The sequence below is a fragment of the Sorex araneus genome, chromosome 4, assembly GCF_027595985.1.
Source record: "Sorex araneus isolate mSorAra2 chromosome 4, mSorAra2.pri, whole genome shotgun sequence".
Taxonomy (NCBI): Eukaryota; Metazoa; Chordata; class Mammalia; order Eulipotyphla; family Soricidae; genus Sorex; species Sorex araneus.
The window spans coordinates 50,835,529-50,856,154 of NC_073305.1; the positions used below are offsets into that span (position 1 = coordinate 50,835,529).

At 41.4% G+C, this 20,626-nt stretch overlaps 1 protein-coding gene across 2 annotated transcripts in view; it reads left to right on the top strand.

Moving 5' to 3' along the window:
* The window catches only part of CACNA2D3 (calcium voltage-gated channel auxiliary subunit alpha2delta 3), a 999,345-nt gene that overhangs the window by 904,227 nt on the left and 74,492 nt on the right, over positions 1–20,626 (top strand). For both annotated transcript variants that reach the window (XM_055135106.1, XM_055135105.1), the window contains 4 exons: positions 618–680; positions 4,093–4,163; positions 17,943–18,018; positions 20,547–20,599. In XM_055135106.1, the coding sequence (XP_054991081.1) occupies positions 618–680; positions 4,093–4,163; positions 17,943–18,018; positions 20,547–20,599 (263 nt within the window). The remainder of the gene's footprint in view (positions 1–617; positions 681–4,092; positions 4,164–17,942; positions 18,019–20,546; positions 20,600–20,626) is intronic.

Sequence of the window (20,626 nt, forward strand, 5' to 3'; positions counted from 1 at the left end):
GGGGGAAGCAGAGGTTTGGGTTTACCTTGCTCTCGACAATTTATAAGTCTGAGCTACCAAAAGCTAACAGCCCTGCCCCCAAATCCAACTCCCAATTAAAAACACAGTTTGAAAACCTTTAGGAGGCCTGAGGGGCCCCTTTAACAGAAGGCTGCCCCTTCCCCCTGCCTAAGTCTATGAACAAATTAAAAAATATTACCTGGTCCCCCGATGGTCTTCTGAGCTGACACGGTGTTTTCATTAATACATCATTAGAGTAATGGCATTGTGCTGGTGTTTGCCTTTCAAACAGCCTGCACTTCTACCACGGAGTATATAGAGTCGGGCACCTCTAAAAAATACAACAAGCTGTAAATAATACTTTTTTTTTATAAAAAAGGTTATTCTTTTTATCCTACTCTGGATGTTCAAGGCTTGTTTGGCGTTTTGATTTTGTTAGTTTTGTGGAATAAACTGCGGGGTCAGCTTTCCTTTGCCTTTGCCTCCTAGAGCCAGCAGGCATTTCTCATTTCCCCAAAGAACCAAAAGTAGGGTTCTCTCTCAGCTGGAAGCACGTCAGCTCCTGTCAAAGCAGTCTCGGGATCCCATGTTCAAACTGTGATATTTTCACTTTTCAGACTGTGAACTGTTATCTCATAGACAATAATGGATTCATTCTGGTGTCGGAAGACTACACACAGGTGAGTGTGCTCACATTATGGCTCTCAGCATGAGCTGGGGTCTGGGGGAACAAATTAAAACCTTGAGACAATGATTCATACTTAAGAGTCATAGCAGGAGATTATAAAACCTTATTTCCATCCCTTCAAGAAAGTCCAGCCTCCTTTTCAGCAGGCCCCAAAAGAGTTTTTACCTCCCAGTAGAGGTGAGGGGGTGCGGGGAGAGGAAGGGCGAGTCCAGAATCTACTTTCTCATTCACTCATAAAAATGTTCAATTTCTAGAACTATTTGCCTCAAGGGGGGAAGTGCTTTAAAAAGTTTGAGCAATTTTAAAGTTTCCTCATTTTAATATTCCATCTTCAGGGGAGGTGGGGATGAAAAACATTAATAGTCTTTTTTCATATATATACATCCATGAATACTTAAATGTTTATGTATTTGTAAAACATAATTACTTGGGGAAAGTATACATGTATATGTGTATATCATATGTATGCATATAATTCATATGAGAGCATCTATATTATTCCCACGTACTTATCATTATGACTTTCTGGTTTGGGGATTGTTTGTTTGTTTGGGGCCACACGGAGCCGTGCTCAGCGCTTACTCCTGGCTCTGCACTCAAGGACCATTCCTGGACGGCTTAGGGGGCCATATTGGGTACAAGGTACACCTGGTCAGTCTTGTGCAAAGCAAGCACCCTACTTTCGGTGCTATCTTTCTGGCCCCTGGTTTGTGGTTTATTAAAAATAATTTAGATGAGGATTAACTCAAAGTCTTAACACAAAAGAATGAGGATCTTGAGGTAGATGAGCAATATCCTTCATTAGAACTGAGAGATGTGCAGTGGGAAAGATGGAAGATAAACAGAAACCAAGCCACAGACCGAGTTCAAAAATTCTCACTATATTTGGGGATTTCTGCACTCAAAATTAAAAAAATTAAAGTAATGAAATAAAAGTGTTTACATTATCATAGAGAAACAGGTTTTTCCATTAAAACTTTAGGTGCTAAAATAGTTTCTGAAATTAAAAATATTGAATTAGGACTGAGGATGTGACTCAAACGCAGATCACATGACTTATCTGTGTGAGGCCCTGAGTTCATCACCTGTCCCACCTGACTCCCCTGAATCACAGGAGTGTCTTTATCCAGGCCCCCCAATGAGCTCAGAACTTTGGGGTATGGCTGCTGGCACTGTGGCAGCAAAAACAGTATAAAAATGAAATAAATTAGATTAGTCTTTTAAAAGAAGTAAATACATTCTCACCTAGCAGTGTAATGTAACGATTGTCATAGAAGAGATTAAGACAGGCCATTTAGTGTATCTCTCAGCCTTTACTAATTTTAGGACCTTAAGCACAAATTTAATCTGTCTGGACCTCCTGGAGAGTTATGTAAAAGGATGGGTTGCCACATAAGTAATGTAATCTAGTGTTAGAGAATTCTAATATTTTATAATGAAGACTGATTTAAATTATTTAAAATACTTCAGGAGTCAACAATGTGACCAGCCCATTCATGCCCAATAAATTAGCTAATTGTCCGTAAGTCTGATTCCTGAGGGCCAAAGATTAATGGCTTGCTAATTTGGAAACACCAATTCCAGATCACATTTGAAAGTCTATTTCAGCATCCCCTTTTCATCATGCAAATGTTAAGGGATCTTAAATGCACATTTTATAGGTGAAAAATTACCCTATGGAAATTAAAAAGTTACTCTATGGAGACTTACATGTCATCTCCCATGCTGGACATCACTGGGTTTTGGATAGCTGATGGACATCCAGCAGATGAATGAGCCCATGAAACAGGGCCTTACTCTCGGGAGCAGGAATGTTCATGGCATATGGTTATTTGCCCCTTGATCTGGAGGACGAAAGTAAGAAACTCAAGAACTGATGGCATAGTAACTCAAGTTAATCTCTTATGGGGGGAAGCTCCTGCCATTATGATGGACACTGAGATTAAAACAAAACAACTTCCTAGGCACAGGAAGGGAATAATGGGTATCTTCTAGGGATGCATTTAAACCAGCCAATGAAATGAATCTCTGAAACAACCCGCTAAGAGCCATGGAACTCCAGGTGGGCTCTGTACCCTGCTTTCTTTCTGTGGAACAATCCTGCAACACTGCCTAAGGAACTCTGCCAGGAAACTCTGCCCAGACTTGTTTGATGCTGCCTTATTTCCTGCACCCCAATTAGGAAAATTCTTCTTCATTTAACAACTAGTTCCATAGGACAATAGCATATTTGCATTTACAATGCAAGAAGTAGACAGTACATGCCCATAGAGTTTGCAGAAAGTTCTAGGATCCCTGAATCAGAAAAGGTAGTGCTCCATACGGTCACTCTAAGGTCAGTTCCTTCTTTCTCCTCCCTCTTTCGACTTTTTGGCAAAGTCTATGAGATTCTCCTGCTTAAAAGCTCCTAAGAGTTTGGCTGAGGTCACTGGGAGTTAGTTAATACCAAGCCTATAGAATTTATGTAATTTGGATTCTGATTTGTCCGCACCGTCCTCAAAAGCCGGACAGAAGCTATAAATCCTCAGAGTACCCAGAGTAGAAATGGGGTTTCCTACTGATATACACTTACTCTCTCTAGATGTAGGAAAGGATGACTGTTGCCTAGAGTTCTGGAGTGGGCTGCCTGTTTCCTCTCTCAAGAAGCCAGGCACAGATGCATGAGTGTGTTAATCCTTAAAACTACCACTCTGTAGTTTACAGATACTTCTGCCTGGTGTCAGGGAAGGACTACATGGCTTCAAAGGCCTGAAGACAGCCCCAAGATACAGGAAGTCCCTGTTAGATATCTTATTGGCCAGGCTATTTCCTCAAGGGGCTTGACACCCTTTTACTTTGTAAACATATTAACTGCCTGAGAGAGCAAAATGAGTGTTCCTCAGTAATTTCGAGAAAGCACAGATCCTCCATTGAAGGAAACGTGCAAGATGGATGAAAAGCACTAATAGGGGGTCACAGAAATTATAAAAAATTACTTTTATTGTTGCTCAGGAAATCCTCTTATAGCATGCTTCTTGTCTATATTGAGTACTATTTCAGTCACAAGGGATTGAGTGCAAATTATTATCCATTCCATCCAAAGGGTGTTGTGTCATGTGTGCATGTGGCTGTGTGAATTCCAGTAATCAACATATGTGATGCAGTGTGATGAGCGTGCGCTCACACACACACACACACACACACACACACACACACACACACATACACACACAGCAGCCACGTATGGCAGCATTCACATAGACTTTTAAGTTCTTTTTCAATTTTATGTAACATTAGTCCTAAGAATCTGCGTTTTGCTCCTGTGAGCCCCAGGACACAGACTATGTCCATTTTTATTTCTTCCCTGGTGTTTGGGCATATTATTTATACACACTTCCTCATGGGTCTTCGTTTCTTCCCTGCAGACTGGAGACTTTTTTGGTGAGGTCGAGGGAGCTGTGATGAACAAATTGTTAACAATGGGCTCCTTTAAAAGGTAAGGATTTTATGGTCCCCTGTGCCCCCTGAAAAAGTTTGCCTAAATAAAATAAAACAAACCAAGGTCAAATAAAGCAAGCCCAGACTTGACCCCATGGCTGGTTTTCACTTGTGTTCATGCTCCAGAAGATCTCGCTGAAATTCGATGCCTCTTGCCTGAGTGTTAAGAGTCTTAGAAATGCAGCCTCTCACAATGAGTTTCCTGTTCCCCAGCATAGAGTTTATTGGAAACCAATATTGAAGTCAGCGCCTGCACTGGGGTGCAATTATACCAGCCTCAAGGAAGTGATTGCAGAAACGGAGGAAACGCTTTCCCCTGGTCAAAAAATGAAGGATGGAAATTATCTCACATCAACAAGATGGGAAACTTGCTGGAAAACTGGAACCCTGGGATGGCAAGGGATGTTTATATCATTGTTAGAATGTTAGACCTCAAAACCTGTGCTCAGATGTAGCAAAGTTTTCAGTCTGCTGCTAGAAGAAATCTCAGATGCAGTGAAATAGTCCTGGTGTCAGGTAGAGTTTTCAGTGGGCCCTTGAAAACTCTCCTTATCCCTCAAGGAATCCATTGCCCTCTTTGGGTGTCAGCCATGCTCCTGAGAACATCCAGCCTCTAGAGAAAACCATTAGCCCATGAGATCAGTTTGCCGATGATGTCCCTAGAGGAGCCAGCCTTCCTTGACCAGCCCAGAGAAATGGCAGCCTTTGAAGTCTTGCTCCCATGCCCTGCTTTGATTCTGGGAACTATTCAAAAGCAGGAAACTCAGGGCATACCTCGACCTGCCTGTGGGAATCATCCCATGTGGCTTGCCAGTAGGCATGGCCAATCTCACTTTATTATTCTCCCACTGCTGAGTGGCCAGGAAGTGTTAGCTCAGGAAATCAGATTTTAAGCCAGTCAACAAGATCAACTGAGCTCTGCACTGAAAGCAGGGAATTCAAAAATGATGACCCTGTTTCTGAGGTTCCATCACTGCTTTGTGCCAGAAGAAGAGAAGAAGGAAAAGGTAGAAACATTGGTGACATTCCAGCATGTGTGCTGCCTCAACTCTCTTGCTGCCTTAAGGGAACTTCCTGTCTGCCCTGTCTGGTCCATCCACTCTCTTGAAAATTCACCTAGAGTTGTTTTTGTTTTTTTCCCCATCCCCTCTCCCCCTTAGGAATAGCTGGACACATGCTTGAAAATTCTGCTTGTTGCAGGACCTGGATTTAATTTGTTATAGGATTTTCCATCATTTCTTAAAATTTCCTGGGATGGCCCCTGGATTGTCTGCTAAACAGACACCCCTGTTTTCTCCTGTCTTCCTTCAAATGTGTCCATTTGTATTCTGTGAGCTTGTTTTCAACATGGTGCGAGGAGGAGACCAAAGAGGAAGAATAATGACACACATGTTTTTCATTTGAAAGCATAATTTTCAATTTCTTTAGGAAAAAAAATTTTTCCTCTGTCCCCTCTTGGATATTCCCCTCAAATTGTTTGGTGGGAATAAAAGAAAGGTTACAGAATTTTAAATCTCTAGTCTCCTTTAAGTGGGTGAAAGACAGTAAGCATGAATGTAGAAATTTCATGATATATAGTAGATGCAATATGTAAGAAACGGAAAAAGTTGGGGGTCTTTATTCCTCACAACAGCAGCTGCTGTGGTTCAAGAGTTAGTCAAAAAAATTTCAGAGTCCATTTGAAGGGCCCCCTCATGGGGGACCAGGAGATCACTGAAGGTTTGAAGTCAGTAAGAGAGTCAGATGCAATGGGTTCAAATCCAAGATTCTCACATTTACTCTCTGCATTAGTTACAATAAATCAACTTACCTATGCAAGCTTTGATTTCCTTACATGGAAAATGAAGATGATAATAATTACTCCCCAGGGTGCTGTCATAGTTAATGAGATAATTGCAAGCATAAAGTTCTTACACAGTGCCTGGCATATATTAAGGGCCTGATAATTGCTAGCTGCAGCTCGGATTTTCATTGTTGAGCATCTTTTCTCAGTCTTGGCTATGTTTTCTGCTAGGTATCTGGTAATTCTTCTCATAGACTCACACCTCTTCCATCTGGCTCCCCATGATGCCAGGTGAAGGGACTTCTAGTTGTGGAAGTTTTCCGGTCCCTGAAGTGCAAGTTCAGGGAAGGCTTGCCCTTTGGCTTGCTGTGCTGACTCAGAGCAAGAGGCTGACCGTCATCCTTTCATTGAGAAAATGAACTTTCTCATGAAGACTGAAAAGAGATAACCAGATGTAACTGATGGTAAGGGACAGAAGTCAGCATTATGTGAAACTCAACCCCCAACTGAATCATAGGATCCCTGGGGGCAGGTTGCTTTGATGACATGATTGAGCCGGGGCAAAGCTCAGGAAGAGCTGAGCTCTCATCTCAGCATCTTGATAGCATGAAGCTGACACTGTCTCTTCATTTGATCTCCTTGTACTCCTAGTCATAGACAAAAAAGTTTCCTACACAAGAGCTCTATAGACCATCTTCTCCAGAAAGACAGAGCTCCCTTTATTGATTTCCCCCTTGATCTCTCTCTCTCCCTCTCTCTGTCTATCTCTGTCTCTCTCTCCCTCTTCCCCACCCTGTGTTTTTATATGTGTGCCCACCCCACAACTCTATCAAGTAAAATGGTGTTTGTCCATGAAAATCCACGTTTTTCTTTGTGCTCTGATCAATTCCTTACTAATCAATGGTTCTTATACTTAGCAGAACCATCGGAGATATCTAACAACCTGGAAGCTGGGAGGACATTCTATAGCAGTGATACAACCCATGGGTCAAAATAGTCATTCTTGGTCACTTTCTCTCCATCTTTGACTTGAGTCTGTGCAGCCAAGTTGCTTGGAATATTGTATTCAAGGACCAGATGACAAAGCCATAGCTTTTGTCGTGTGGAAATAATAATCCAGTGTCTGCCTTTTTCCAGCACCTGCCATGCATCAGGCCTTCATAACAATCTGGTAGATCTTATCTCTTCTTGTCCTTTCCACCAGCTCTGGGAGATGGCTATCAATAGGAACAGCTGCATTATTGCAGGACCCAGAGTTAAATGAAACTATTTTCTGTTTACAAAAATATTACGATTCTCAAGACAGCAATGGCAGAGCCCAGGATTCTTCTAAGTACATGATTCTTCTAATACAATACAGGCTACATGCCTCTGGATCTGTGCTTGAGCATAAATACACCCATCTTATAGATGGAAATAATGAGGGCTTAGAAAGGCTAAGACCTTGTCTATTTCTCTATGTAGCAGAGATGGATCCAAACATCCTTGAGCAGGAGCACAGAGAGAATTTTCTAGTTGTAGGTCTTCCCAAGATTCTGAATATAATAGCCTTGTGTAGGACATAGGTCTCCCTTCTGTTGAGAGGTGAAGCAGACCTGAGGGAAAACTCAGGCAGCAATGTCTTACATGGGGAGAAGAACTTTAAGAGAGTGAGGTCAGCTCAGTGATATGAAAACCCAGATTTCTTTCAGCTGAAGCTGATAAATCATAAATCATTAAGCCAAGCGGCCTCCTGTGCCGTCTCATAAGTTACCATATGCCAGCTCAGCATTTTGTGTTTCAAACAGAGAACTTCAAATGCTTGTTCATTCTTATCATTGAAAGCCGGTGGACTCCCTGAGTAGTAAGTGACTTAGGTTTCTCATTTTAGCTGTTTTTCTTTTCCACTCATTTTCATGTTTAGCAAGAACCTTGCATTCATGCTTTTTGAAAGGTACTCTAAAGTTCTCTTTGCTGTCATTGGTGGTGTTGTTTTCCCTCTCTCCTATGAAGAGAAAATATGTTTCAAACTACTTTTATTAGTATTTCCTCGCCCCTTTCCCTCACTGTTGTAAATTCAATGTCAAATACCAAGGAAAAAATCAACTACATGCACAGATAGCTGGACATAGAAGATGATTCCATGTTTATGACAGGGTTTCTTTGAACCACAGGACTTGATTGAAAAACACTTTATGTGAGCACCAGAATGAGAAATTTGGCAGATTCCCCATCTCTGTCACCTTAGTTTCTTTGTCATAAATATAGGAACTCACAGAATTTTGTAAGAATCAATTAAAATAGGTGTCAGGGATATCTCCAAGGGCCCAAAATGTAGGCTAAGGCTCCAGGTATGAGTTCCAGCACTATATGGTCCCACTGAGTGAACTCCAGAAAGAATAGTTTCACCCTTCTTTGTCTCGCCACCAGTTGATACAGTAATGGGTTCCCAACCCTGCCCCCACCCCCAAAAAATAGGCAAAAATAAGTTTTGTGAAAATGCTTTGCAACAGGGGCCGGAGCAATAGTCCAGTGAGTAGAGCGTTTACTTTGCACGTGGCTGACCTGGATTCAATCCCCGGCATCTCATATGGTCCCCCAAGCACTGCCAGGAGTAATTCCTGAGTGCAGAGACAGGAGTAAAGCATCGCCAGGTCTGACCCCCCCCCCCAAAAGCCGAAAAATAAATTAAATTAAATTAAATTAAAAAGATGAAGAAGCTTCAAAAAATAAAAAAGGAAAAAAAAAGAAAATCCCTTGCAAATTGCAAAGCTATTACTCATAAGAGCTATGACTAAATTTTGAATTAAAAGTTAAATTATCTGTAATATTTTTTTCTATAATAATGTTAATGCTTCTTCTTTTAAATAATTTTTAACATCACTCATAGGCACCAAAATATAGTTTTAAGTGGTTTAACATCACTCATAGGCACCATAATATAGTTTTAAGTGTTTTTTTGCTGCATAGCACAACCATGGACCTGGACTCAAGTAGCACCCATCAACTTTAAAATCTACTTGTATTTGAATTCTATTCCCAAGAGATTCAGATTAGTTCAACCAGGAATGGAGTTCAAGAATCAATGCTTTGCTTTTGCTGTTTCAGTGTTCGAAGTCCACACTCAGTAGTGCGCAGGGCCACATGAGGTGGGGGAGCACTCCCAGGTTCTCACACATGCAAAGCTCAATTGAGCCACATCCTTGGTGCTTTTTAAAAGCATCCATGTGAGTCTCATATGCAACAAGGGACAGAATACTAAGTTTAAAGTATTTGACTACCAATTGATAAAAACGTCCACAACTTTGGCTATTTTAATGCTCTAAATCTTACTTTTCTCTACTGTAAGATAGTGCTATTCTATTCAAAGAATAACCTGTGCCTGTAAGTCGGGGTTAAGCGAAGTCATACATGCTTTTATCAAACATTCTTGTGGTTTTTGCCATGGGGTCCTCTGCTGCTCTTTGTGCATCAAATTATGTTTAAGGAAGGAGCAACTCATTGATACACAGACCTTTGACTTACTGAGAAAGGAATTGCTTGCAAAGAACTGGAGGCCTGTCTCTGAAAGCTACCGGTGGCTCCTGTTGCTCTTGGCTCTGTCTTTTTTGAGTGTTTTATGTGCTTAGTTGAACATGGCTGAGTTTTCATTCCTGTAAGCCCATTTTTATTTTTGCTTATCAGACCTGGTGAATTATCCTCATCTTTCTCACATTCATTCACCAATATGGTAGACCCATGAAGAGTTCCCTTGTGTGAGCTTCTTCTGCTTATAAAATCACCTTTCTGAAATAGTAACACGTCAGGTAGATTTCAAAATTTGGCCCACTCGAATCCCTGCCTCTTGATGATGGAGCTGCACTGGCTTGAGTCTGGTGTCTGGGAGCTCTCCCCATGCTTGGTAATCACATTACATTTCAGTGAATGCCCTGGCCTTGGAGTCTAGAGAGTGTTAAAGAGAAGTCTGTTATGTTTGGATGGCTGCACTCCTTTAATGCCGACTGCCCTACTGATGTCTAATACTCAACAACTCTTATAATGAATGTAATGGCTTCTTGGCTTCCTGTTGACCTGACCATTTCCACAGAAGTATGCTTTGTCAGAGGTGGCGTTGAAGGGAACAAGAAGACAGATTGGCTTGGACAAGTGTGTTTCAGGGCCAGACATTCTGGAATGCAGAGACATGGAGATTCCAATGGACCACCCCTTAAAATCCTAAAATGGCTGCTTGAGGCTTCCCAGTTACAATGCTCACAATAGAAGTGTGTCTCATTTATTGAATATTAACTCCAGCAAGGCACGATTCCAAACAGCATATGTGTGTTACCGTAATTAATCTCCATAAAAACACCACGAAGTAACTACTATCATTATTTCCATTAAGAAGGAGAAAGTAGACAGACAAAAGGCAAGCCCTTTAGTCACTTGTCCAAGTTTATCCACAGTAATGAGCAGGGGAGATGAAATTTGAGCTCATCTCTCAGATTCCAGATTTCAAACCCTGTTCTCTTAATCACCACTCATCTTCTCCCATAGTGGGTACAAAACTAAATATATTTTTCAGAGAGATATTTTTCCCCCCACATGCATGCTTATTTTGCTGCAAGTGATTTAGAAGAAATTGTTTTAATCAAACTTGGGGTCCTGTGTATATGTGTCAATAGCTAATTCTACTTTAAAAATAAAGGAGATTCAAGGGTCAGGGAGATAGAACAGGGGTTAAGGCCTTTTCCCTGTATCCTGCCAGTCCTAATCGATGATCCCTAGCACCATAAACAATTTTCAAGCATCACAGGTGTAACGCCTGACCGAAGAGCCAAAAATAATTCCTGCCTCCATCCAGCACTGCTGGGTCCAACCTAATATCCCACACCTTACCCCTACTTTCCAAGTAATATAGTCCATTTGTATGATCACTTGGCCTTGACATACATCCATGGAAAATATGCAGATGTAGAGAGTCATCATTGGGATTCTGAGTGGTAGTAGAGGAGAACTGATATTGGGAGGCTATGCCATCACTGCCACAAGATGTTCCAGTTTGCTTCAGCTGCCCAAGTTCTCTCAGTCTTGAAGCTGATCCTCTGTGCTATGCACTTTATAAATCCACAGGAGAGGAGACTGTGACTATATATCCTGGTTGCCTACACACTCAGTGTGGCCCGAGTGGTCCAAAACCACAAATGGACATAGCCACCCACTCACTCATCCATCCCCATGTGGATCTGACCCCTGCATGAAAGCAGAGCACCCTCTTGCCCCCCAGGGACTTAGGCTAAACATTATAACTCCAGCCACACGAACACTCCTAAGTTTTCACCCTCTGTTCCCCAGTTTCCCCACCCTGCACTGTTCTAGGCACAATCCGGCATTATATTAGTACAGTTTCTAGGAAATGCAGATTTCATGGACTTGGCAGAGCTCGAGGAAGCTTCTGCAGCCTCCAGATTTCTTGCCTCAAATGGGTTTTATATTAACTCGTTCCCTAAGCAGAAGTCAGCTGTTTCCTTCTATTTCTTACGTAGACAAAGAAGAAATTTAATCCTTTTTATGTGGGATTACTCATGATTACATTTACCCCTTCAGTTTAGCTAGTAGAGCACATTTTCAGAGGCAAGGCAGGTGAGTGGCAAACAGGCTGTTGACTGGGTGTGCTCCCAGGCACCCATGCAGGTAACCCTGCTCCCAGGATCAAAGCAGATGTGGCTGGGAGGAACCGTGCTCTGGCCTGTTCTGATACCAAGTTTCCCAGGACCCCTCACATTGTTGATTAGATCTTCCAGCTTTAGGGACAATTAAAAATCTTGCCTGTCCTTGAGGTCTGTTGAGGCCACCTGTCTAGTTGGTGGATGAATCAGACCTTAGTAGTTAGTTGCTGCCATAATGAAACAGTCCAAACTATATGGCTTCATTGAAAATTTATGTTTTCAGGATTGGGGAGGTGGCTCAAAGGGCCGGCACATGTGCCTGGAGGGACAGGTCCCCATTTCAGTCTCTGGTATCTTGAGCACTGCTGGGTATAGCTCTGGAGCACCACCAGGCATTCCAAACCAAGCAAATAAATGAAACAGAAACATATGTCCCCAAACTTATGGCATTTAGATGTCCAAGATCAAGGGGTCAATAGACTTGGTTTCTTCTGAGGCTTCTCTCCTTATCTTGCACATGCCCCCCTTCCCACTGAGGTTTCATGTAACCTCTTGGTATATGTGCACATGCCTGATGTTTGTAGAAACACTGGAGTCAGACTGGTCAGTGCTCACCCCAGTGACCTCTTTTTCACTGAGTCACCTCTTTAATGGCCCCCTCTCTAACCTCTGTTATACTCTGGGGTTCTGGGATTTGTGCTTTCGTGTATGATCCTTGGGGGGTGCACTTAAGTTCTTTACTTAAGAACCTAATTATGTCCAGACTGACAAAAGTCCTGGGAGAGTGTGCTGGCCTATACAACATCCTGCTCCTTTGTACAGGGTATTTACATTTGGGTGAAAAAGAAACACATAAGAGATAGTTTGCCACTGGAGTGAATCATATCCAAGATTCCTACCTCTCAACCCTGGCTGTGTATTAGAATCCTATAGGGAACCTTAAAAAGTAACTGAGACTGGGTCTCCAGTGCTTATCATTTAAATATGAGGAGGAAGGCTTATTCTCAGAATCAGCATGTGGCGTATTCCATATGCCAAAAACAGTAACAAGTCTCATGATGGAGACGTTACTGGTGCCCACTAGAGCAAATTGATGAGGAATGGGATGACAGTGATATAGTGATCGTTTCCTAAAAACCCTCTAGTAATTATTAAGGACAAACAAGACTGAGAATCTCTGTAAATAAATGACAACTCATATTCTCACAAGTTCTCTAGAAGTAATTTGTATGTTCACCTCTATAAAGTATTGAAAGTAAGTTTAAACACTAACTTCTAGATGCTTCTCCTGAGCAGGACATTTCACAGGAATCTGTGCTTGGGGAACAATTTAAAGATGAAGCTTTATAGAACAAAAGGTCTACAATGGAATCCCAGCCTCTCCACGTCCCAACAGAATAAATATCTTAGACAAGTGACTTCTTCTACCTAAGTCTAGTTTCCTTCTTTTATAAAATGTAACCATGTTTCTGACATTGGAGATAACACCTCTCTGACTGGCAGAAAATAATTGATTCTTCTTATTTCATTGCTTTTATTAGCTGAGATGCTGAAATAATCAGTATTTGCATCTCTCTGTGCATTGTGAGTACCTATTCATGGAAGATATTTGGTGCTAGTAGACTCTAGGTTTAATCCACAGAACAAGTGAGTATGTTTCTCACAGGACACTGAGTGATCCAGACACCTTGTGTCTTGTGCTCCTGCCAGCACAGTCATGTGATGCTTAGCTTAGTCTCTGCTAATGATGGGTGCTCATTAACTAGATCTGTTTCACAGATTTTCAGCCCAGGGCTGAAAGGCAACAGTGCCAGTCTCCTGTAAACTTGGCCGTCTTATGTGATGCTGATCTTAAAGAAGAGTGCAGTATCTGTCCGGAGCCTCTAGGGGTTGAGATGGTGACAGATGCACAGGAAAAAGAGGGGACAGCGCGTAGATTGTGTGTTTGTCACATTGGCAGATGGAGCTTTTCATTCTCTTGGTTTCTGCAAAGTCAGACTTCATTAGGCTTCCTAGGGCAAAACTCCTTTTGTTAAGAATTTCCTGTGTTCATGCTTCATGCCCTATCTCTTGAAAGTTGCCCTTGAGAACACATTGGCAGCTCAACAAATCATACATATTCTTACATTCTATGCCTTGTTGGATAGCTTTGTTTCTCATACTTTCAGGTTCAGAATAGCTTAAATGTGAATCCAAATGTGGTAGATCTCTGTGGCAGTTGCTTCCCAGTTCTGCTTTTAGGGTTCTGTTTGCAAACAGTGAGCTATTTCCAGGTTGGTCTTAGAAAAGTCAGCTGGAGCAAATGAGCTACTTCGGTGAGTTATTGCAGGTAATGTTTTTGGTCTTATGGGCACATAGTAGGCTTTTAACAAACCTGGTCCCTGCAGGTACTTACAAGCCTAAATGAGCTTAGCTTGTGTCTTTGAAATCCAACCTTCTAATAGTTAGAAGAAATATTTTTCTTGGTCATGAATTTTGTCTAACCAAGAAAGATCAGAATCAGCAAAATGGCTTTTGACAAGTCCTCATGTCATGGGCCCTGTATGCCGAAGCTCCACCCGGTTCAAGGGCAAGCAGGGTTACCAGGCTTTGTTTGCATTTCTTTGAGTTTCTTCTTCAGAGACCGTATTTGCCTTCTGTCAAAGTTTCAAAGAAACCCCTCTGGGGAGCACAGAGATGCTAGTGATAAGGTCTGGGGCCCCTGCTGTCACTGTCGTGTAGTGGCCTAGTGGTGATGTCATGGGGATTAAGGCATGTTATCTGTAATAAGAATAAACTCCCGCTGCTAAGTGCAGCAGTGCACAGCCCGGTCTTGGGCAGGGCACGGAGCTTGGGACTTATTTTAGAACAGAAAGAAAGCAGGCAATTACCATGTTCTTTAACTATAATCAGCTGAACAGGATACAGGTAGCCACAAAATGGAGTTATTTAAAACAGTAACAAAATCACTTCAAAAAGGGTAATAATCTGGAAGTCTCTCTTTCTGCAACATCTAGTTAAAGCTGTGTATGCATGGAGAAGACAGGGAAGTCTTGTTGAATGACCTCCCCCATGGCAATTGGATCAGGAAAGCTGCCTTGGGAAATGAAAGGCAAGAACCGTGGGCTGCCACAGTGCAAGTGAGTTTGGCCCCAGCCAGTCAATTAGAACCTTGATAAAAAAGCATCCCATGAAAATACTGAGCTTCCTACTTCCACATATCAGGGCATATACAATGACAAGGGGTTCTCCCTAGCTCTGCTAGCTGGCCCAGCCTCGCTAGGTGACCCCATGGGCAGCTATTCAACTTGAATTGAAAGTTGAATCTGAATATTAGTTATTATTAGTTATGAGACCTTAGCTTGAGCTACATTCCCATTGGCATTCCAATAAGGCCAGGAGTGGGACACAGGTGTGAATTTGGAGCATTTACCTAAAGTGTGTCAGAGCCTGCCATCTAGCTAAAGGTAATGGGAGGTAGATTAAGCTTGATTCCCTTGAGTGACTGGCACTTGGTTTGTTCCTCTGTATAATGGGAGTGACTCATATCTATCTTTTTCTTTTCCATTTGTGTGTGTGTGTGTGGGGGGGGGTGCACACTCAGTGATACCCAGGGCTTACTCTTGATTCTGTGCTCAGGGATAATTCCTGGCTGGGCTCGGGAGACCATATAGGATGCTGGGGATTAAACCCTTGTCAATCATGTGCAAGGAGAACACTCTACCCACTCTACTGCTTCAGTCCCCTCATATCTTTCTTTTTAGGCATTTTAAAGGAGTTCATGCTCTTGGCTGCTAAATAGAGCTTAGTAGATGTGAGTTATGTTTCTTTTAAGCGATACTCAGCTTAAAAGATCATGGAGAAACATTCCAGGGTCATCTACTGCAATAACAAGTACATGTTTTACACTGTCATAGCTACATATGAGCTAAGAAAACCAGGATGCCCTATCAATTCTATAGCTAGCTGGGTAAAACCTGAGTCATTTTCCTTATCCTTAAAAAACAACCCTTTTTGTTAATTATGACAATGAAAATCAGTCTCATAAGTCATAACAGAAGCTCCAAGCCTGCCTTCTGTCCAGTGCTTCCTCTATACTAGAGACGCTACAAAAGCAACTCATATAGAACCTCATGCAACTATTACATCCTCCCATTAAGGTCCCCATTACTCTTATTATTTTACAGATTAGGCAATTTAGGCACCACAAGAGTGAAAAAAAAACATAATATATGTAGATGAAATAGGATTTGAGTTCCAGATATTACTTCAAAACTGGCATTTTAACCAATAGGTCATTTACTGCTGTCGCTAGAGGCTCAGGCAACAGTATTGGTTTTGAGTCCAAACTGTAACAAACATCAGAATTAGAGTTTTTGTTGTAAGGATCATGAGGAGACTAATACACTACATGGTATATTTCAGTATAATTCCACATGCCTGATTATTGAAATCTCAATAGTTTTGTAAGAGAGAAAGTAAAACCTCAGAAGAGGATAAGCAAACTGCTTAAGATTTGGCCTTGAATAAATGGGAGAACCAGTCCTTATTTATTTTTGTATTGGGGCAATCTTTGATAATATTGGGACTACTCTCTGCTCAGAGTTAGAGGCACATTCCCAGCAGGGCTCAGGGAACCTTGACTGAACTAATACCACATCAAACTCAGGCCTCCTGCATGGAAAGCATGTGTCTATCTACTTGGGCTATCTCTCTGGCCTTCAGAACCTTTAAAACCATGCCCACCGCATCTACATCTAGAAACCTCCAGGAATATTCATGCTCCACACAAACCCTGCTGCCTCTCCTGCCAGCAGTGTACCAGGTTCTAAGTGGAGACAGTGAGTTAGACAGTAGAAGAATAAGACAAACATACTTCTTGCTAAACCTAGAAAGCCCTATCCAGGGCCCCTATAAATCCCCTGGGTGAGGATGCCATTTAAGGCATACAAAGTCAGTCAGGGGCTGACTGGAATTGTCTCTTGTGGTCCATGGGTGGGTTAGCATCACAGCCATGTCAGTGGTGCCCATTACTATGAGTCTGCACTTCAGAAAGTCCATGAATCACATACAGGTCAGAGAGGTGACTCCTCAAAGGCTTCCAATCTGTTTCAAGAAATATGCTCTCTTTACATGAGAGAGAGAGAGAGAGAGAGAGAGAGAGAGAGAGAGAGAGAGAGAGAGAGAGAAAAGCAGAGGACAATGGACAAGGCTAGAAGACTTGTTCTAATGAGGAGCTCCAGTGTCTTGCTGGCAGGTTCTGCAGCCACAGGTATGCTCTTGGGCTTTGTGATCCAGGGATGCCTGGGAAGTGATGTCAGCAGTCAGATTCCTTCTTGACAGGGTCACATGTGGCTGAATAATGTCTCAGCTTCGTTTCCTGTGTATTTGTGTGATGTTCTTCCTGATCATGCAGTCAAGGGGACAGGGCCTTCCTGTCACGTGCTGCGGCTGGCATCTTTGATCTCATTTGTCATTATCAACTCCAGACTCACATTCTCAACCCTTTAAAACCGAATGCCTTCTCTGTTCTGAGTGCTGTGAGGTTCTAGGGATCACCATGAAGATAATCCCACATCAGTTCTGCCTCAGAGACCTTACATTGACATTGAAGTACTTACTCCCTGCCCCACATTAAGAATTCTTCACGGGCGTGGGGGGTGATCTCTGAGCTCAGAGCCAGGAGTAAGCCCTGAGTTTTAAGTGTGGTCCCCAAATAATAAATAAATAAATAAATAAATAAATAAATAAATAAATAAATAAATAAAAACCTGTGAAGGCACTACCGGACTGCTGTGCTCTTTTGCTTTGTAAAGTTGTTGATGAAAATATTTGGGACAGTTATAAAGCATAAAAAGTTAAACATAACATTAATAAAAATAAACTTCAAGGAAATAAAGCTTATAACTGGAATGAGAACTATTCTTTTATTACCAACAGGGGGAAATGTTTTTCTTGAATCATAAACTGCTGTTTTCTTTTCATCCCCCTGATTTGAGACACAAACTTTATTTTATTTCTAACCTTTTTTATTTGTTTCAGTTCTGGGATTTCCACTTTGGGTTTGGGGCCATACCAATTGTACTCAGGGTTAGCCTGTATGTTTTCCCTAGGGTCACCGTAGGTGAGGCGCAAGGGACATTCTTCAGTTTGAGTGCTTTCTCTTCCCTATTTTTTCAGGTATATTTCCTTTTATCCCTTTTTCTTAAATTACCATTGTGGCGTAGCTGTGCACCAGTGTTGAGTTTGTCATGTCCTTGGTAGATCTCCATTAACTTATGGTGGCCTCTCCTGCACTGGTTGGTAGGAATGTGGCTGTTCACCTGCCTGGTCCACCCAGTTCCTCAGTTTTCCCAGATAGTGAAGCACCTGTCATTCTTTCCTGTAGGATCACTCTTTATGACTACCAGGCCATGTGTCCAGCCAACAAGGAGAGCAGTGATGGTGCCCGGGGTCTCCTGGATGTAAGTACAATCTCCCCCAAACGGGGTATTTCTGTCTCCCTGTGTGATTATCTATTTTTAAGCTTTTTTTTATCTACTTTTATCAAAACTGTTTAATAGCATTTCTTGACTTACCTGGTTAAGGAAAAAATACTTCTGTTTATGGCCAAAGCCAGTGATTTGATAAAGAACAAAGAGACAGAAAGTCTTATCTGAATTGATACAGCAGCCTGCTTTGGATGGCAAGAAAAAGGAGAATAAATTGTTCTTATTATTCTTACAATTATAAGGAAAAATTTCAATACAAATCTCTTTTTTGATTTATAATGGAGCTATGAGCCTATGATCAAATGCTCATTTCACTCCTAGATTTTCTACCTTAATCCTGCTGCTGAGAAGTTTCAGGGTTCTCGTCCCAGTTATCCATTTCCATAGATAATGTTACAATTGAAGATTTATCAACATAGCTATTGCATCTCTAGAAACTGCCTTTCAGACGGTCAGAAATGCAGTTATAATTTACTCCCAATCTAAAAAGATAATTTACATTGTATAAACTATGTAAGTTTAACCACAATAAACCTGAATATATAGAAAAAAAGCAGATTTTGAATTCTTGATAGTTTTGATATAAGATATGAATATAACCTTTACATGTTATTGTTCGTAAATACCAGACATTAACCTAGGTTTGGCTTGAAACACAAAATTTAAGAGACATTTTGGTTTAAAGGATAAATATATGGAATTCTCACTTACAGACGTAAGATTGATCTTGCTAAGGGATTATTTAAAAACCAAATAGTTAATACGGTACTTCTACATGGAGAGAGTAAGACATGATTCAGAGCTGGAAAATTTCTGAAAGGCAGCAAAGAACTAAAGCTTTTTAAGTGAGAACCAACAAGATTTTCCAAAGCCAACTTCCCTAACCTTAGCATGAATATTTCCAGACTTAAAATGTTCCCAAGATATGTTTTCATCATTAGGCTTAAAAACTCAATGGTTTTAATCCTTCTGAATGATATTCATTTACATTTTTAATCCTCAATTTACATAATCTCTTGGTTTACACATGCATTGAGCCAATGTCTGGTTAGAGACAGTTGAGTGCCTGGCCTGAGGGTGAGCTGCCCTGTGCTTGCCCTCTTCTACCCCACTCCCCTTAATCCCTTTATTCATTCTCTCTTCCTTCTCACCCACTACCAAGGACCCCCTGAAATGTCAGTCTCTTACAGAACCATGGAACTTCTCTTAGTCTGACCACTGTTTGGAAGAAAGATGAGTATTTTTCAAGCTATAAGAAATATAATGGCAGAACCACTGTCCTGCAAGCTGAGATTTAGTTCTAGGAAACAGTGAATAGCTCACGTTCCTACCTGCCGAACCCTGAAGACTCAGGGAGTGAAGCTGACACACTCTTGTCCATTCAGCACAAGACATCCAGTCTGAAATCTGGGTGGCCTGAAGGAACCCCAGGAGACTGTTATCTCTTCATTTACCTACTGGCTTGAAATAGGGACGTTTCAAGAATGGCTAGAGGCATATACATTGGTTCTGATTTTATTTAAAACAGGATAATCCGCCCATTCCTCCTTGTATCCTTTATCATTAAAATTCTCAGAAGGTAGGATTAAAACAACCCTCCCTTCAGAAATCAGGATTTGACCTTTCAGTTCTCTGATACCCAAACATGACCACAAAAGGTTCTGAGAATTTTCTGGACCAGCCACCTGGGGCCAGAGCTTTGCCAGTGTCACTGCCTGTCTTTCCAGTCCGCCCACCATGCACATATCTGGCATACCTAGGTACAAAGAAACGACTGAGGGGGAGACTTGGTATTTTCCAGAATTCAGGAAATTGAATTATCCACATAGGAAATATCACAGAGTAAACAATCCAACTGCTTTTTTTAATTAAAATATTCTGAAATAAAGATTAGGCTGTCAATGCCTTCTTTTATAGCGTAAAGGGGATTTTCTGCAAGGATAAAATCACATGTTTATATGGTTATCATTTTTTTCAAGTCCAAATATGTAAGTGTGAGAAAAGGCAGCCTGACTCCTGCATAATTCATGGGCAGCATTAAAATCAAGTCTATGCAATTTTCGCTTGTTGCACTGAACACCACACTGTGATGTAGCCCAGGGAGGCTCCCTTCTTAGAGCAGCCTGTGAATTGCCATTTGAAGTTAGTTAACATGATTCCGGCTCCTCAGCATTAAGCTGCGAAATATTAGCCCCTAGAGGGTGAAGGTTTAAGCATCATTTGCTGAACTTCCTTTTTCCTCCCAGAGATAACCCTTATATTAGATCATGTTTATTTTACTTGTAAATCACATCTCACTACAGGGGAGTTCAAAGTTTTAAAATGTTAGTTTTGGGATACAGTATCCAACCATTTTCTTCCTCTACCTAGGACTTTACTGTTTTTTAACATGATATTAATCTCTGCAGAAGAATAACATTGTCTTAATGTAAAGCCTTAAGTTAAACTACCAAGTTGGTGTGTGACACATTCTTTATAATGAACTGAATTCTTCTCTTCAGCCTTATAATGCTTTCCTTGCTGCAGTGAAATGGATAATGACAGAACTGGTCCTGTAAGTATAATTTGCTACAAAAAAAAT